The sequence below is a fragment of the Ovis aries genome, chromosome 18, assembly GCF_016772045.2.
Source record: "Ovis aries strain OAR_USU_Benz2616 breed Rambouillet chromosome 18, ARS-UI_Ramb_v3.0, whole genome shotgun sequence".
In the NCBI taxonomy this organism is placed as follows: domain Eukaryota; kingdom Metazoa; phylum Chordata; class Mammalia; order Artiodactyla; family Bovidae; genus Ovis; species Ovis aries.
In genome coordinates this window covers 65,416,199-65,432,514 of record NC_056071.1, presented here as the reverse complement: position 1 = coordinate 65,432,514, position 16,316 = coordinate 65,416,199, and the positions used below count along the sequence as shown (strand labels likewise).

General features: G+C 61.9%; 1 protein-coding gene across 1 annotated transcript; it reads right to left on the bottom strand.

Annotated features, from left to right (window-relative positions):
- Positions 1-941: 941 nt before the first annotated feature.
- On the bottom strand, positions 942-11,990 carry LOC105605780 (tumor necrosis factor alpha-induced protein 2-like). The gene is made up of 11 exons (XM_027957439.3): positions 11,474-11,990; positions 10,543-11,185; positions 7,869-7,983; positions 7,618-7,740; positions 7,352-7,452; positions 6,674-6,772; positions 5,926-6,049; positions 4,948-5,070; positions 4,636-4,791; positions 4,329-4,450; positions 942-2,708 (listed from the first exon to the last, which is right to left on the bottom strand). The coding sequence occupies exons 1-11, from the start codon at positions 11,766-11,768 to the stop codon at positions 2,300-2,302; spliced, it is 2,310 nt and encodes a 769-aa protein (XP_027813240.1). The 5' UTR covers positions 11,769-11,990; the 3' UTR covers positions 942-2,299.
- Positions 11,991-16,316: the final 4,326 nt, after the last annotated feature.

The window sequence follows — 16,316 nt, the reverse complement described above, 5'->3', positions numbered from 1 at the left end:
CCCCCACAGCGCCAGCACGGAGTCCACCTGGCCCGCTCCCCAACCCCAGGGCCCTGCCTCTGACCGCATCTGTTCTCCTTGGACCCTGGCCCACCCTGCTGCAGGGAGGCTGGGGGGGTGCATCTCAGCACCCTCTGCATTTTGGGGCCCAAATCCATTCTCTTTGGTCCATGAATATCTGCCTGGATCAGAAAATTTCCATCTGGTCCTCAGCTTCCATGAGCTCCCCCTTCACTCCTGCCCCTTCCTCCCATGCTCTACACGGGGAACTCGGTGGAAACCCACCGGCCATCCCCATACTCCAAGGCTCCAACCTGCCCAGGGCCCACACTCGGAGCTCAGCCTGGGGCGGCCTGTCCCTCCCCCTCCTCTGGGTGCTCCCCACGATCAGTGGGTCCATCCTACCCGAATCTCATCCCAAACGGCCTTCCCTCAGGCTCCAGCCGCTGATGTCCAGGCCTTTCCAGCTGGACCCCAGACTCCGCCTACTGTCGGCTTAGTCATCCCTCCCCCGCCCCCACCCCGACAAGCCTCCAGCTCTCTGGAATGAGTTCACCAAGGTTCCCCTTTGCCTCCCAGGGACTCTACCCTTCTCCAAATTCTGGGCCAGGATGGGGGTGTGGTGGAGAGCTGGGGCCACAGCTGGATCCTTCGAGGTCAGTTCCAGGAATACCAGAGCCAGTTGCCACTGGGCCCGACACACAGAGCTGAAATGTCACCTTCCCCCTCTTCTGTAAAGGACTGTGGGGGAAGTCAGACAGGTTCGTGATCACCACCTCCAGGTGAGGAAAATGAAGGGTGGAGTGAGGGGCCTTGGCCCACAGCAGACCCTCCCAAACGTCACCCTCACAGTGAGTGGTGGGCAGGAGGCGCTTGGGGACAGAGTCTGCCAGACCCCAAGAGGCTGAGAAAGCCTCTCCCAAGAGAAACCACTCCACAGCCACTTTTGAAATCAGCTTTATATTAAGCTATAAAAACCAAGAGTTTGTTCTTAAAAAAACATACAAAAGCATACTATCAAAAAATAATAATAACCTCAAACCTGCAAACTTCTACAAATGTACAAAGGCCTTTGTGAACCATTTACACAGGCCAATTTCTGGCCACAGTACCTGGAAAGAGGAGGACAAGTCCAGGAGAGCCGGCTACAAACTCAGTCACAGAGGGGCGTTCCCGCAGGCACAGGCGGGGTGGGTCACGCCTGCATCTCAAATGCCCCAGGCCGAGGAGGGTGAGTGAACCTTTGCTTTCCTGGGGAGGATAAGGCACTCCACAGGGCAGGGGATGGGTGAAGGCTGTGGTAGGCAAAATAATGTCCAGCCCACAAAGATGCTCATATCCTAATCCTTGGGCCTCTGACTGTTAGTTTCCAAGGCAGAGGAAATAAGGTTGTCAGGTGGAATTAATAATTAGCTGACCTCAACATCAGAAGACAATCCTGGAGTGCCTGAGTAGGTCAAAGGTCATTGTCTGGTGGGTTAAAGGTCACCACCAGAGGCCTTAAACCGGAAGACAGAGTTAGGAGGGGAGTGCTGAGATGCAAAAAGGATTTGAGAGGCCGTTGCAGGTTTTGGAAATGGAAGGGGGCCACCAGCCAAAAAATATGGGAGGCTGGCCTCTAAAAACTGGAAAAAGCAAGGAACTTCGCCGCCAGAGCTTCCAGAGGAACCGCCTGGCTCAGCCCACCACACCCACGTCAGAGTGCTGACCTCCAGAACTGAAAGCAAGTTCTCATTTTAGGCTCCCAGGCTGTGGAAGTTTGTTAGATTGGCAACAGGAAACTGACCCAGAGGCCAACGGGTCAGAGGTCAAGATGGCCCTGCTCCGACCTCAGCCTGACTTCCAGGGAGGACCCACAGAGGCATCCCTGGGTCGGCCCCTTGTCGAGGGAGGCAGAGCCCAAGAAAACCCAGCAGGTCCTGGCCCTCCCAGGCCAATCCTCAGGGGACACCGAGGGGTATGAGAGAGGGGTCAGGGCCTCGGACACTGGCTTTGCCCCACTTGCCCTGTCCTCCCAGAGGCCCTTTTCCAGTCCCCCCCGCCTTCCCAGACAGGAGCTCATCTTCCCCTTTCTCCTCCTCCAGCTCTTCCTTCTGCTCCATTCACAGGCTGAGGCCGGCTCAACGCAGCCCTGGACCAGAGCAGGCAGGAGGGGTGAGGCTCAGGCCTGCTCAGGAGCTGGGGAGGCTGGAGACCCAGCCTGAGCAGGGCGGTCCTCAGGCAGGTGGGGCAGGATCTCGTGGACAAGCAGTGATCCCGGAGCTGGGTCCCAGAGCCACACACCCTCCTGACCCCTCCTTCAGGGCATGCAAGCTCCACTCTCATTCACAGAGCTTCCCCCAACGGCTCCTGCCCCACAGGAGGGGTCATCAGGACACAGCTGTTCCAGTTCCAGTGGCTCAGGGGCCCACTCCTCGGCCACGCCTGGGCAGCAGCAGTAGCAGAACGCACGACACCCGGAGGGGCTGCGTGGGGCCGTAACGCTGGTGCCTGTCTGACGACCCCCAAACGGAGTGGTGTCCCATGCTCGCCAGGTGCTCCTAAGGAGGTCAGGCCATGGGAAAAGATAACCAACCTTTATAAGCGAAAATAGAGCCTTGGAGGGCTTGTGTGCCCCCGTGTTGATGTCTAGAACGCTCCGGATGCTCTTGGCGTCGCTGCTGGACAGGTTCCCCTTGATGGCCAGGATGGCACTCAGGTGGCCCTTGCTGGTAAAGACAGGGTCCCGTCAGTCTGGCCCGCTCACCAACACCCCTGCTCACACCCCTTCCCAGCTCCCCAGGCTCCTGGCCGGAGCCACAGGGCCCAGCAGCCAACCCCCTGCCCACGAGGGCGCCTCGTTCTGCTTAGACCACTGTGCTCGGACGGCACCTGCCACAGTGGCACCAGAGGGTGCCAAGCTCCTGCCCGGTCTGGCCTTTGCACTGGCTGTTCCTCCCAGAATGCTCGTCCCCAGGCCCTTGAGGTAACCAGCTCCTTCTCACCCCTTAGCACTTAGCTAACATGTTACCTCCCGTCAAGAAGCCGCCTGCCAGTGCAGGAGACACGGGTTCGACCCCGGATCTGGGAAGATCCCAAATACCACCGAGCAGCTAAGCCCATGGACCAGAGCTACTGAGCCTGTGCTCATGAGCCCTCAAGCCCGCGCTCCGCAACGAGAGAAGTTACTACCATGAGAAGCCCGGGCACTGCAACTCGAGAGCAGTCCCCACTTGCTGCAACTAGAGAAAAGCTCACGCAGCAGCAAAGACCCAGCACAGCCCAAAGTAAACAGTAAAGCTTAGAACAAGCCTCCTCCCCAGAGAGGATTTTCCAGCTCTAAAGTCAGCACCTCCCGCCACTCACAACCTTGGTTAAACAATCTTTAAAACTTAAAACTAATACTCCTTCGCCGGATGACCTCCTCATTGCTAACCCTCATCTGACTGACTGTCAGAAGGCCTGGTGTGCCTTGTACCTCCTTGCATCCTGGTGCCTAAACAGAGCCGGTAGCTAGTAGGAGACCACTTGATAACTGTTCGTGGGCTGGGTGGATACAAGGATCCGTGAATGGATAGATGATAGGGGGGCAGGTGGATGACTAGATGGGTGGATGGATGGATAGATGGAAGGACAGACAGATGGGTAGATGAGTGCCTGACCAGATGGCTGGATAGCTAGATGGGCGTCCAGATGGGTAAGCAAGGGCCTGTATGATGGGTAGATGGACGGGTGAGTCTGTAACTGGATGGGTGGCTGAACAGGTGGACCAGATCAGCCAGCAGCTGGACCAGGCTATGCTGGGACAGGCCGACCACACCAGAGGACTCAACCCACAGAGACCGCTGCCCTGGCTCACCAGATCCTCAGACAGTCAGGGATTGAGCCTCCACTCTAGAACAGAGGCCCCAGGACACATCTCAAGCCTCGGAGGACCCCTAGGCTGACCGGCAGACTGCAGCTTCACTACGGACATGCCACAGCCTCCAGCAGGTCCCTGGTCCCTCTGGTCTCAGATCCCCCTCTGAAGGAAAGGCTCATGCGGTGTGGAGCTGGATGCCTGGTTTTGATGTCTCGGCTCTACGACTGACCAGAGCGTTACCCTGGAAACATTCCTCACATCCCCCAGGTCTCATCTGGACGACGGGGATGAAGAGTGTCAGCTCTAGCAGGCGGCAGCGAAGACCGAGTGAACAGCCGCTGTAACGATCTGGGCACAGTGGCCAGTAATCTTCTGCGCTCTGCCCACCCTCAGGGACTCACTCTGCACCCCCCTCAAGGCTCCGACCGCAGCGGGGAACCACAGGGCCATGCTGCCTTCCCCGGGTCCTGGAGGCCCTGGTTCTCACCTGAAGTCAGGGTACAAGGTGGCGTACGTGGCCACCTCGATCTTGATGGCACTGGGGTCTTGCAGGCGAATGATCTCAGCAAGCTTGGGGAGGGCGTGGTGCAGCCAGGTGGCCCGGGAGCCCTGTGGGCACAGGCTTGTTGAGAGAGGCTGGCCCTGCCCGGAAGCGCGCCCGGGGGCCCAGAGAGGCTTGGGTTGGACCTCATCAGGTTTGGAGAGGCCCAGAGGGGCTGTTCTAGCCCGTGAAGAGCTTGGAGCAGGAGGGCAGCCCACTGCCACGGGAGGGTGCGGGGTGGGCAGGGGCTTACGCTCTGGGTGCAGAACTGCTGGATGTGCTGGGCGTTGGCCTGGACGAGCCCCGCCAGCTGCTGCTGCTGCTCCGCTGTCTTGAGGACCAGGCGCCGCTTGCAGAGGCGGGTGACGTACTCCTTCACCAGGTGCAGGTGGACCGCCTCCAGCAGCTCCTGGGTGGGCGAGCGGGCAGGGCCATGGGAACCCACCACCTCCCCGAAGGCCAGGTCCAGGGAGGGGCGGATGCCAGAGCGAAAAAGCGCATCTGGGTGTGCCCACACACACGCCTGCCTGCGTGTCCCCCCACTGGCAGCCCAGCACCCCCTCACCTCTCGGAAGCAGTCCTGCAGGTCTGAGAACTCAGGCATCCTCTCGGCCACGGTGGAGATGATTTCCTCCAGGATCTGCTGGGGGGCAGCCCAGCGGGTCTGCGTGAACCTCTTGAACAGTGGCTGCGAGAGAGGGTCAGGCTGTGTGGCCACACCCGGCAGAGGCAGGGCCTGCCCAGTAGACACGCACGCACAGACACACACGGGGCCGGGACAGGGGTCAGGTTATATTAAACACTCCTCGGGCACTCCAGCAGGAAGTGGAGGCCAGGTCTGCGTCCCCTTCTCCAAGGCTGACCAGCAGGGACTGCCATCTGCCTGCCCTGAGGCCTTCTCCACCATCTCCCTCTTAAATAAATAAATTCCTGCATAAACACAGCCCAGTGCTTGGCTGGGCCTATGATGATGATGACCCTGCCGAGTCATCCAGGGTCACCGCCTGGCCTTTCGCAGCCGTGGGGCACTGGGGTGAAGGGGGCCTCCACCGGAGCGGGGCAGGCAGGGAGTGCCCCCTCTCCCTCCCCTAGGAAGCCAGCTTCCTCCTGCGGTACAGGCACTAGGGTCTCTGGGAATGCCCTGGCCCCTGCAGATATGGTGGGAGCCGCCAGAGGCTCTGAGTGTCCTGGCTGGGAGGCAGGGTCCTGCAGGAGGACCTAGGGCCATCAGGGGAAACTACAGGCAAACTTGAGGACTAGGTGGAAACCAAACAGGGAGGGGCACTGAGGCTTCTCGTCCGCACCCCAGGGCCCTAAGCGGCCCTCTGAGGCCAAGCCCGAGGATGAAGAGGGGAGTCAAGTCAAGGGCAAGTCATGTCCCCATCACGGGGGCCACCAGCCTCCCTGCAGCTGCCCCATGCCGAGCCTCCTCGAGCCAAGTCTTCGTTACTGCCGACCACCCCCGACCCAACACTTCCTGGCCCTCCCCCATTGCCCCCAGCATTAGACTCAACACGTGCCAGGGGGCAGGAGGCTGGACTACCTTCAGGTCCCCAAACAGGCTCTGGAGCAGGGTATCAAAGCCTCGGCCCTTTAGCTCATTCAGGGGGCTCAGCAGGGAGCTCTGGAGATCAGGTGGTGTCTGCCACCTCTGCTCCACAGAAGTCCTGGAAGCACAGGAGGCAGGGAGGTCATGACAGCCCCGCCCAGCCTGCAGCCCTAAACCAAGAGATCCCAGGAGCCCCAGGAAAATCTCCCTAAACCATCGCTCTAGAACCCTCCCTGGCTCCTCTGTCCCAGTGGGAGCAAGGACCAAGGCACTCCATCCAGGCTCCCAGGTGGGACCCAGCCTTCCCACCTAACACCCGCCTAACACCACATCCTGTTCTAACTGAGGACAAGTGGCTCAGCCTCTCCATAGCTCAGGATGCTCATGGTTCAATGGACACAGTCACTGTATCTGCTTAACAAGGTTGCTGACAGCATAAATGAAACCCTGTGCGTGAGCGCCTGACCCGCCAGCACTAGACAAATGCTTGCTGTTGCCCTGTAAGCCCGGGCATTTCCTCTCCACCCTGCTCATTTTAATTCAGCATCCCTGCTTAGGCTGCTCCTCCTCCCCCATCCCAGGCACCTCCCCCCGGCCCGGCCCTCTGCACCCCCACCCCCTCCCGCCCTCGCCACCCGCCGGCTTCCCGGCCCAGGCCCCCCCGCCCCACGCCTCCGCCGCCGCCCCCGACCAACACAGGCAGGCAGCCGCAGTGACTCCCCCCACTGCCCAGCGCCCTTACCGGAAAGGGAGGCAGTTGTTGATGTTAGCGATGACATTGGCCCTGTAATTTCGCAGCTGTCTGCATCGCTCCAGAAAGTCATCAAAGGCGCGCTGGTAGCTGGTGGAAGGGAAAGGGCACACGTAGGAGCAGCACAAACACTGGGACAAGGGCAGCCTCGCCGCCGCCCGGCCAGCCTCCCGCTCCACACGCGGGCGGGCGCAGTAGGCATCCCGGAACTAGCTTCACACGCTCAGCCCGGCGCGGCCAGGGCCCCTGCAGAGCTCCCGGAGAGGGCGCTGCAGAGCTCCAGGCCCCTCTAGAGCTGCAGGCAGAAGTGGGGAGGCGGTTACCCAAGAGAACTCGGGGCGCTGACCGGGGGCATCACCTGAAGGGGGGCCAGGGCCTCGGTCCCTTGGGGGGCATCTTTGCAGTTGGAGGCTGCTCTTCCGGGGCTTTGCTGAGCGCGGTTGGGGGGGGAGGTCAGATGACCTGAGGCTCTCAGTGCCCTGGTGGGTGGTGCAGGGGGACAAGGACTCCTGCTCATAATAACAGACACCCTAGTGGCCGGGAGGGGGCGCTGGTCTAGCTAAGACCCCCCACGTGGGGCCCAAGGGAGGGGCTGGGGCTCTGAGAGAGGGGGCGGCAGGGACCCCTCAGCCCCTAGCCCCATGCTGGGGGTGCATGCCCATCACTCACCTCCTGAGGAATCTGGCCAGCTCTTCCAACAGCAAAGGCTTTATCTGCGTGCCCAGGTCCAGGGTGATGTTCTCGGCCTTGGCCTGTGTCTGGGAGATGATCTGCAGGGGTCGGGGTCGGGGGTGAAACTGAGCAGAAGCCCACCTGCTCTAGGGCTGGGGCAGGGGTGGGCACTGGTAAGACATGGAGCAAGGGGGTGTGTGCTCAGTGGTAGGCACATCTGCACACAGGGATGAGGCCAGTGCGGGCAGGGCAGCAGGTGCTACCTGGATGATGTCGATGGCCAGCTCACTGTGGCAGCAGCCGTCCAGCCTCTGTGGGGCCTCATCCTTGGTCCAGCGCTCCGACTCCAGCTCCAGAGCTCGGGCCATCAGCTCCCTCACACTGGCCTGGCGGGGAGGATGGGCCCACTCAGGGTAGCGCAAAGCCCACGGGGGCATCCCTGCCAGGCTCCCTGCCCAGCCGTACTGTCTACCCGCGCCCCCTCAGCCCCGCTCAGCACCGGCCCTGGACTCACCACCTCGCTGGAGAGGAACGTGGCCTCTAGCAGTCGGATCTGGGTCTTGGGCAGGAGGGTCCCCAGTCTGACTCCCTGCAGCTCAGGTGCCAGCTTGGGGCTATTGAGGATGTCGCTGTGGGCAGAGGGGCTGGCGTGAGGAAAACCAGCGCCGTGCCGCCCCCACCCCGGCCAGAGCCCTGCACAGGTTCAGTTGCCTTCCCTCCAGTGCCTCCCAGCCCTGCCTCTCCATCTCAGTTCTATCCAGGCCCCGAACCCCGGATCACCCTGCCTCCGTTCACTCTCTCCCGCATCCACTCTTACTCCAGGTTAGGCTCCCGAAACCCATCAGCCTCGAGCCTCCCGGCCAGAGGCACCCCGTGGCCCAGCCCCCATCTCCTGCCTGGCACACCGAAGGACCCTCCTCCAGGGCTCCCTGCCTTGCCTCCAGCAGTCCCCCCTCCCCCTGCAGTGGCAGAACCACATTTCCGGTCTGATCACCCTGCGCCGAGGGCTCCCCCTCCCCTTCTCACCCTCTGTCTCCTTCCCACCATCCCCCACCGTGCTCCCACTGCATCCCACCAGCCCTGCCCTGCCTTCCCCTCAGACAGGCTCTGCTGCCCCCAGAGGAGGGCCAGTCCCAGCAGGAGGGGCTGTCTTCCCCTCCCTGACCTCACCCTGGACGGAGGCATATCCACCCATCCTTGTGGTGCTTCCATTGGGTCCCAGAGCCCCCAGGGGACTGCCCAGCCCTGGCACTTCCTTAGGGCCTTTGTCTGCCCGGAGGCTCAAGAATAGCCTTTTCTGCCCCCGCCACCACCCCCTCTCCACCCAGGCTGGATGTGCTGTGTCCCTTTGCTCCCCAGACTTCTGGCGACACCAGCCTCCACGGACCCACCCTGGTCTCCCCCTCTCAGGGCTCAGCGTCAGGCTGCACTGACCCCAGGGGGCCCCAGGTTAAAGCCCCAGAGGTCACCGGGACAGGAAGGTGGAGGGGCAGAGGGGACAGGCCCGGCACTTCCTGGTGAGTCAGGACCAACAAGAAGGAACCCACTCTGGTATCCCCTGCCCTGGGCCAGCTTCCCTGCCCTGCTTGACTCCTCACCCACCACCCTCACCTGGTCCTTCCTTGGGCCCCTGCTAGAGGCTGACCCACCAGCACCAACCGAGACCACTGACATCCCTGAGAGCCTCAGACATCGCTCACACGGTCTACATCTCCAGGCTTCCTGCAGGCTTTATGCTACAGGCCGGGGCCAGCCCCTACCAGAACCCCCTGAATCGATCCACACTGCAGTTTAAGTCTCTCCCCACCCAGCTTGTATGAATGACAGACATGCTTGTTGCAGTAAAATAAGGGAAAAAAGAAGAAAAAAGAGGTGTTGTGCTGTTTTTTCCCTCCAGTTCTTTACCTGTTCCTGATCTGCCTTCTGTAACTAAGTTTCTTTATCAAAAGATTAAACCTCATTTGAGAATTACATGCTGCACCTATAGTCCCCTCAAAACATTCTGTTTCCAGGGCTCACCTTCACAGCACCCTCTCTGCAAACCACCTCTTTGAGTTTTTCTCTCCTCTGCATTATAGAAAGAACGTCTCACTACAGTCCAGAAAAGACAACGGACCCAACGACTGGGCCAACAGACTACCAGACCCAAATTACCGGGCTACCCAACGCCAGCCTGATGATTGTTTTTGAAAAAGCGTGAGGAGAAGCACGCAGGATCCTTACGCCTCTGTTCATCTCCAACCACACACTGCGAGCCCCCAGCTATAGGATCCCCTAGGTTCCTCATGGAGGCAGGGACACAGTTCTGGAGGCAGGAGCCTGCTGTGTTCTTGCCTCTGTCTCCGGATTTTCTTATGCAGCTTCGGTGGGCAGAGAAAGCCAAGATACTGGCAGCAACATGCTCAGGGATGCATGGGGTCTGGGTGCATCAGGGGATGCCCGGATCTGAATCCAGTTGGTACCAGGGATTCTCCACGGCACCAACAGGCACCGTCCAAACTGGGAGCTCCAGGCCTCGGTGGCCAGAACTCAGCTCTGCCACTGGGGGACACCGTGCACAGTGGGGATTTCCCCAACAGGCCTAGTGCTCCCCATCCCGCCTGGGAGTGCTCCCTGGGCCTGCTTTGAACCACACTGCTCCCAGAAGGCCTCCCAGCTCAGCCTTGGGCCATGCAGGGCTGCTCCCTTTGCTGGGAACACCACCCCGCCTCTCCCTCTCCCGGCCTGTCCTTCCCAACCCCACCCCCCGCTAAATCCCTTACTTCTGTTAGACTGTCAGCGGCCCCGGACCAGGGCCAATGCCTCCTGCGGCAGGTAGAATCCTGAACCTTCTCCTCCGAGCTGGCTTCCTGGGCTGACTTAGGCAAGGTCAGGGCTCCTGCTCCTGGCCACAGCCCTTCCTGACTCTTGATCACAGGCGGCTTCACCCCCTAACCCAGACTGGAAACTCAGGAAAGAAAGATGAGGTCCTAGCCCCCATTCTCTGTGCCTCAGTTTCCCCAACTGTGGGATGCAGCTAAGGCCAGAGAGACTAAGGATTCCCGGGGCAAAGCAGGCCCAGCGGAGGCCCTGCCCCTTTGATTCCAGGCCGGCCTGGGCCGTTCTCCCAGCGGACTCCCTGCACTTGGTGACACCCAGGCCCTGCCCGCCTGGGGAACGCCTGCCCGGCACCCGGCGCCCGAGCTCACTTGGGGTAGAGGTTCTGCACCCAGAACAGCAGCATGTAGGTGTCTCTCCGGCACAGCTCCAACTGCGTCAGGGCCGCCAGCTGGGCCGCGAATTCCGCGTGGTAGCTCTCGGCGTAGGCGGCCACCACGCTGAAGTCGGCGGGGGAGAGCGGCTTGAGGCGCTCCACCACGGCCTCCAGGTCCTCCTTCATGGTGCGGCCCATGTGCAGGAAGGCGCGCTCGGCCTCCGTGCGGCCCTCGGCGTCCGCGGCCGGCCGCCGGCTCAGGCGCTCCGCGGCCGCCTGCGCCACGCCGTCCCGCCACAGCTGCAGCCAGCCTCGGGGCCGCGTGGCCGCCAGCCCCGGGCTCCCCGGGGGCCCCGCCGCCGCCGCCGCCGCCGCGCGGTCCTGGCGCTCCTGCTCGGCCAGCACGGCCAGCGCCTGGCGCAGCCGCTCGGGCGCCGCTTCCAGCGGCCGGCGCAGCAGCCCTAGCACCTGGTCGCGCAGCAGCGCGTACAGCGCCTCCACCTCGCTCTGGCGCCGCACCAGCTCCTCCTCGCTCGCGAGGCCCGCCGCCGCGGCCTCCTGCAGCTCCAGCTCCAGCGCCAGCAGCGGCCCCGCCGCCTCCAGCCGCCCGCGCTCCAGGTCGGCCTTGAGCTCCTCCACTGAGGCCAGAACGCGGCGTTAGCGCGGCCTGGGGTTCTGAGACCCGCTCCCCGCCCCGGTCACCTCCCAGGGGCCGAGACCCCCAAAATATGCGGGGTGTCCCAGCCCGGGCAGGGGACACCAGGCTCAGATCCTGAGATCAGGGGGCAGCAGATGAAAGCAGGAACGGGAGGCCCTTCGACGCCCACGTGCCCTGCCCCCTCTGTCCCGGCTGACTGGGGTATCCACTCCAATGAGCCCCCATCCTACACAGATCCTGCCCGCCTGGGGAAGGGGCTCCCGCCTACCTGTGGGCAGCTGGGCAGGCGGCGGCGGACTGGACTCAGGCTCACTCTCAGTCTCTGCTAAGCTGGGCTGACCCTTCTTTTTCCTCCCTTTGGTGAAGAAGTTGGTGACCCGGTCTTTCCAATTCTTCTTCTTCTTGCCGGCCTCTTTGTTCCTGTCTGGGGCCACCTCCCCGGGGACCCTGAGGGTGGGGGCAGAGCTCGGCTGCTGGTCCATTGCACAGAGTGAGAACTGATGTCCAGAACAGTCACAGGGCGCTAGGGGCTGGGCTGAGGCAGGAATCCACCCCAGCCCCATCCTCCGTTCTGCTCGGCTCTTCTCTCAACTCCTGTGGCTTGGGGTCCCAGAGGAACGCGATGAGCAGAAACAGGGCTGCTCCCGCTGGGACCACGAGGCAGGCAGGGCCAGACACCGATTATGACCTTGGGGGGCTCAGGTCTACAGAAACCACAGTGCCCCCTCAAGCCCTTTCCCAGGTTGGAGGGACAAGTGGCCCAAGGAGGCACAAGCCTATCTGAGGTCACACAGCAGCTCAGACAGGAAACTTGAGCTTTGAAGCTCCACCGCACACTTCCTGCTCCCCAAGTGGGGTGAGGCCAGCACCACAGAAGCTTCCGTTTCCTGGGCCCTTCCTGAGTGCCCATCCCATCACTTCCCCACTGCCTTCCAGGAGGGGTGCTATTTTCCTCATCTCACGTAACTAGTTCAGAGAGGCTTAAAACGCCCCCATGGTCAACAGTTTGGAACTCAGCTCACCAGTCACTGGGCACCACCACCATCCAGAGAGGCAGCACCCACCTGGGCGCCTTGACCGTTGGGGAAGCCAGGTGAGGACCGGTGGAGGGGTATGCGGCTGACCCTAAGGAAGGGAGCAGGGCAGGGCTGGGAAAGGGGAGCAGAGGGGAACGGACCTCCTTGGTAACTGGGGTGACCCATAACAGGGCCTGCCCCACCACCCAAGAGTAAATACACCAAGTTGTGACTCATACAGCACGGCTTCAACTTGCCCCTGCAGCAGCCCTGCAAGGCAGACAGGGTGATCCACCCCTGCAGAAAGGGAAACTGAGGCGGCAGGAGGTGGGGTAGGGGGTGGGATTAGGCCTGTCAGACTTTCCACAGCAGTTTTTGGCAGCAGTTTCTGGCAGCAGTTTTTGGTGGTGATGCAAGATGAACTGCTTCAGACCCGGGACTTTCCCGACCTGGAAACCCGGGCTCTTCTCCTCCACAGCACAGTTTCCCGGAAAACAGCCTTGTTCCACATACAGTCCCATCAGGGACAGAGCGGGTCATGTGGCAAGAATTGTGGGAATTCCAGGGCTGTGCAGGGCCAGCCAAGGCCGACGGCGGAGGGAACCTGCCCCAAACCAGTACCGGGCCTTCCCCTTCCTCCAGTCTGGGTGCTGGAATACCTTCTCATCCAGGGAGCTCTGCCTCTGCACTTTGGAGAAGGAGGGCACGATGGTGGGGGCTCGGGCACGGAGACCACTTGGGCCCTGGGGCATCCCACCACCTCCATCTATGGTTCCTGTTTTTGGCTGAACTGAGCAGCTTGTGCGGGCTCAGTTCCCCTGAGGAGGGATGGAACCCGAGCCCTTGGCAGTGAAAGTGCAGAGTCCTAACCACTGGACTGCCGGGAAGTCCCCCATCTGGGGCTTTAGACACATTGCTTCACCCCTTTGGCCTCAATCCTTTCTAGAAACAGAGCAGACACTCACTTAGGGGGCTGCCAGACAGGGCTTCAAGGAGCGGGTGCATCTAAATAGCAATAACTGCCATCCTGAGGGGGTGCAGACAGGCAGGCTGGGCCTCGTCCTGCACATTTGCACTTTCTCCCGTAATGCTCCCCACGTTATACCAGGAGCTGGGGCCCAGAGAGGTGGAGTAAGCTGCCCAACGTCACACAGCTAGCAAGGTGCAGAGCTGGGCTCCCAGCCCAGAGGTGTCTGAATCCAGAGCCTAATCCTTTTTTAAAAAAAAATTAAATACAGTTAATTTACAATTGATCTGCAATCAACTAATCTATATTAATTTTGATCGCCCTGCCCAGTACAAGGGCACAGGCCAGCCATCCAGCGCTCCAACTGGGAGATGGCTGGGGAAGCACCATCTAGTTCAGGGCTGCCTAGTCCCAGCTCCTCCCCCCGGGCCAATGGACGGTGGGCAGACATTGACCTCGGTGGGAGGGGGACCCTCTGACCTGCTGGAGGTCCCTAAAGGACTCTGAGGTAGTAAAGGAGGAGGTGAGAGATGGGACAGTGTGGCCCTGGGGACCCTGCAGCCCCCTCTCCCCTGGGGCAGCGATGGGGGCTCTGTGAGGACTGCATCCCGGCCGCCGAGGGGGCCGCCCACGTGTCCAGGGGCCCCATAAAGTCCAGGAAGGAAGGGGCCAGGGTCAGCAGACCAGGGAAGAGGAGGGAGAGGATGCGCAGGCACGGAGGTGGCAGACTGGCTGCCCCTCCCGGCGCCCCAACTGCAGGGTCTCTGGCAGATCCCACCTATCCCTGAGCTCCACTCCTGCGGGGCACAGCCTCCCAGCATCTCCTGTGTCACAGAGGAGGGGACCCAGCCTCAGAGAGGACCGCGCCGGCTCACCTGCTGCAGGAGACAGCAGCTGAGACCTGAACACCATTGAGCAGGGCTGGCCCCAGGCTGGGCGGAGGGCCACAGAGGGAACAAGCCGAGGTGGAGTGAGGGGGACACCAGGTCCCTCCTGTCGCCCAGGCTGTCTTGGGTCAGCAGATTGGGTTTCCTGTCCTTGAAGCAGAGCGTCCTGCCTTGGGCAGGCTGGCCCCTGCACCCTCTCACCCCCAGCCTCATCAAGGAGCCACAGGCTCAGGGCCAGAGACGGTTGAGGAGCCCCAGGAAATGTGGGCAATGGTGAAGCCAAGCTGAGCCCAAGGGGGAAGAGCAGGGGCCTGCGCAGGGGGAAGTGGGTGGCCAGGCTAGGTGGGGCCTGGGACCCGCGCTCTGGGGGCACGCAGGATGTCCTGCTGCACAGAGGAACAGACACTCGGCAAGCCCCCCCTCCCACCATCCCTGGGTGCTGACAGGGGCTGGCACATTCCAGGAACACACACATACATGAACACACACACACATGCACACACGCTTCCTTATCAGCCAGACAACCTGGTCCTCAAGTCCGGAAGCAGCTCGGAGAGCCAGCCCTCTCCCCCCAGTGCTTGGCCTGGACAATAGAATGGCCAGGGAAACACTTGGCTCTTCGTGAGGCCTCCTGGGACCTGGTGGTGGGCAGGGTCCTGAGCACAGCCCCCCAGCCCGGACAGGATGGCCAATGGCCAGGGCCCTGGACCCGAGCCAGCCGGGGTGCCCTGGCCTCGGTCCTGCCTGCAGTCCCCGGCCTCCCTGGCTGCACCCCTCATAGGAGCTGCCGTCCAGCCTCCTATTGACCCCAACTCAGCCTTGGGAAGCGGACCCCAGCCCCTCACGCTCTGCTGGGCTCACAGGAACACAGCCGGGGCACACAGAGCCACCTGGGCATGGAGGGTCCTGCCAGGAAAACCCTGCCTTTCTGGCTCTGGGCCTGGGTCTCCGCCTACAGCCTTCCCGCTGCCACTCACAGGCTGCTTAGCCCCCGCTTCCCCGCCTCCCCCTAGGGGTGTTCCCCACTCACGGCCCCGCCCACCTCAGGATTCACTGACAGAGCCCCCTAGCCCTGCACCCAGGGTCTTTTCTGCTTCTTCGTGCCAGGCCCATGGGAACATGGGATCACGGGGCCCCAGACCTGGCTTTATGCCAGGCCCTTGCTTCACTCCTCCTGGCCTGGGAGGCACAGGCAGCACCCCCATTTCGCAGCTGGAAAACACAGGTGCAGAGAGCTGACGAAACCTGCCTACAGCCTCTGACTGGAAAGCAAGTGGCAGAACTACGCCTGGCTCAGAAACCAGCCTGGGACCCTCTGCCTGAAGCCCAGGGGCTCAGGCAGCGCCAGGCCCGTCGGTCAGGGCCGGGGTCAGGGCTGCAGGAGGGGTCTCCTTGAGGGGCCGGGAACGCAATGCTGTCGGGGGTCGCAGGGGCTCCCCGTGGAGAAGCTGGCCAGGACCAGACCAGGGCAAGCCTTCCTGTAGCACGACCCCTACGCGACCTCTGCCGGCCACCGGGCTAACTCGTGGGGTCAGGCTGGCTTGTCAGTCCCCTGCTGCTCCTGAGGGAAAGAGGTGCCCCTTGTATACCTGCCCACCCCGCTGCTGGCTGTAGGACCTCAGGCCACCCGTGCTGGGGCCTGGTGTGAGGCAGCGCAGACCCCCATCCTGTGCTGGCCTCAGTTTCCCCAATGACACTAGGGCTGCCTGCCAGCGTCAGCACTCACATGCCCCTACCCCCAACCCTTGTTCCTGGGGCCAGAACCCCAACCTCTCCTCTTCCTCGTCCTGGCCCTGCTCCCGGCCAGGCTGTGCCTGGCACTTGCTCCTGACCCCCCAGGAAACCAGCAGGAGGGAGGGTGGGGGAGAGGCAGCTGGTGGGGCCTCCATCAGCACCTCCCTGTCAATCTCCCATCTTAGCACCCCCTTTCTTGGAGAGCCCCAGGTTGCCAATACAAATGGGGTTTCCTAGCAGCCTTGCTTGCAGGCTGGAGCCAAATTTCAGTGCCACGTGTTCGAGAGAGAAAGATGAAGAGGGAGGTTTGCAGGGGTCAGGACGGAGTATGCTCCTTGCAGCCTCAGGTCCAGAGCCAGGACTGGCAGGGTCCACCCCTCCACACACTCACTCCAGGCTGACACTTGCCCTGTGGCAGCACACAACTTTCGCTGCTGGGAAGTCCCTCGCACATCTAACCCAAACACCTCAAGCTGTAGAACAAGCTTTGGCCTTTCCTTATCTGCC

Coding starts and splice junctions, on each gene's coding strand:
- LOC105605780 (XM_027957439.3), bottom strand. CDS start 11,768: ATGGGGCTGGGGTGGATTCCTGCCTCAGCCCAGCCCCTAGCGCCCTGT. Junction 6,050..6,673: donor AACAACTGCCTCCCTTTCCG/GTAAGGGCGCTG, acceptor CTGTGCTTCCAG/GACTTCTGTGGAGCAGAGGT. Junction 4,451..4,635: donor AGCAGTTCTGCACCCAGAGC/GTAAGCCCCTGC, acceptor CTGTGCCCACAG/GGCTCCCGGGCCACCTGGCT.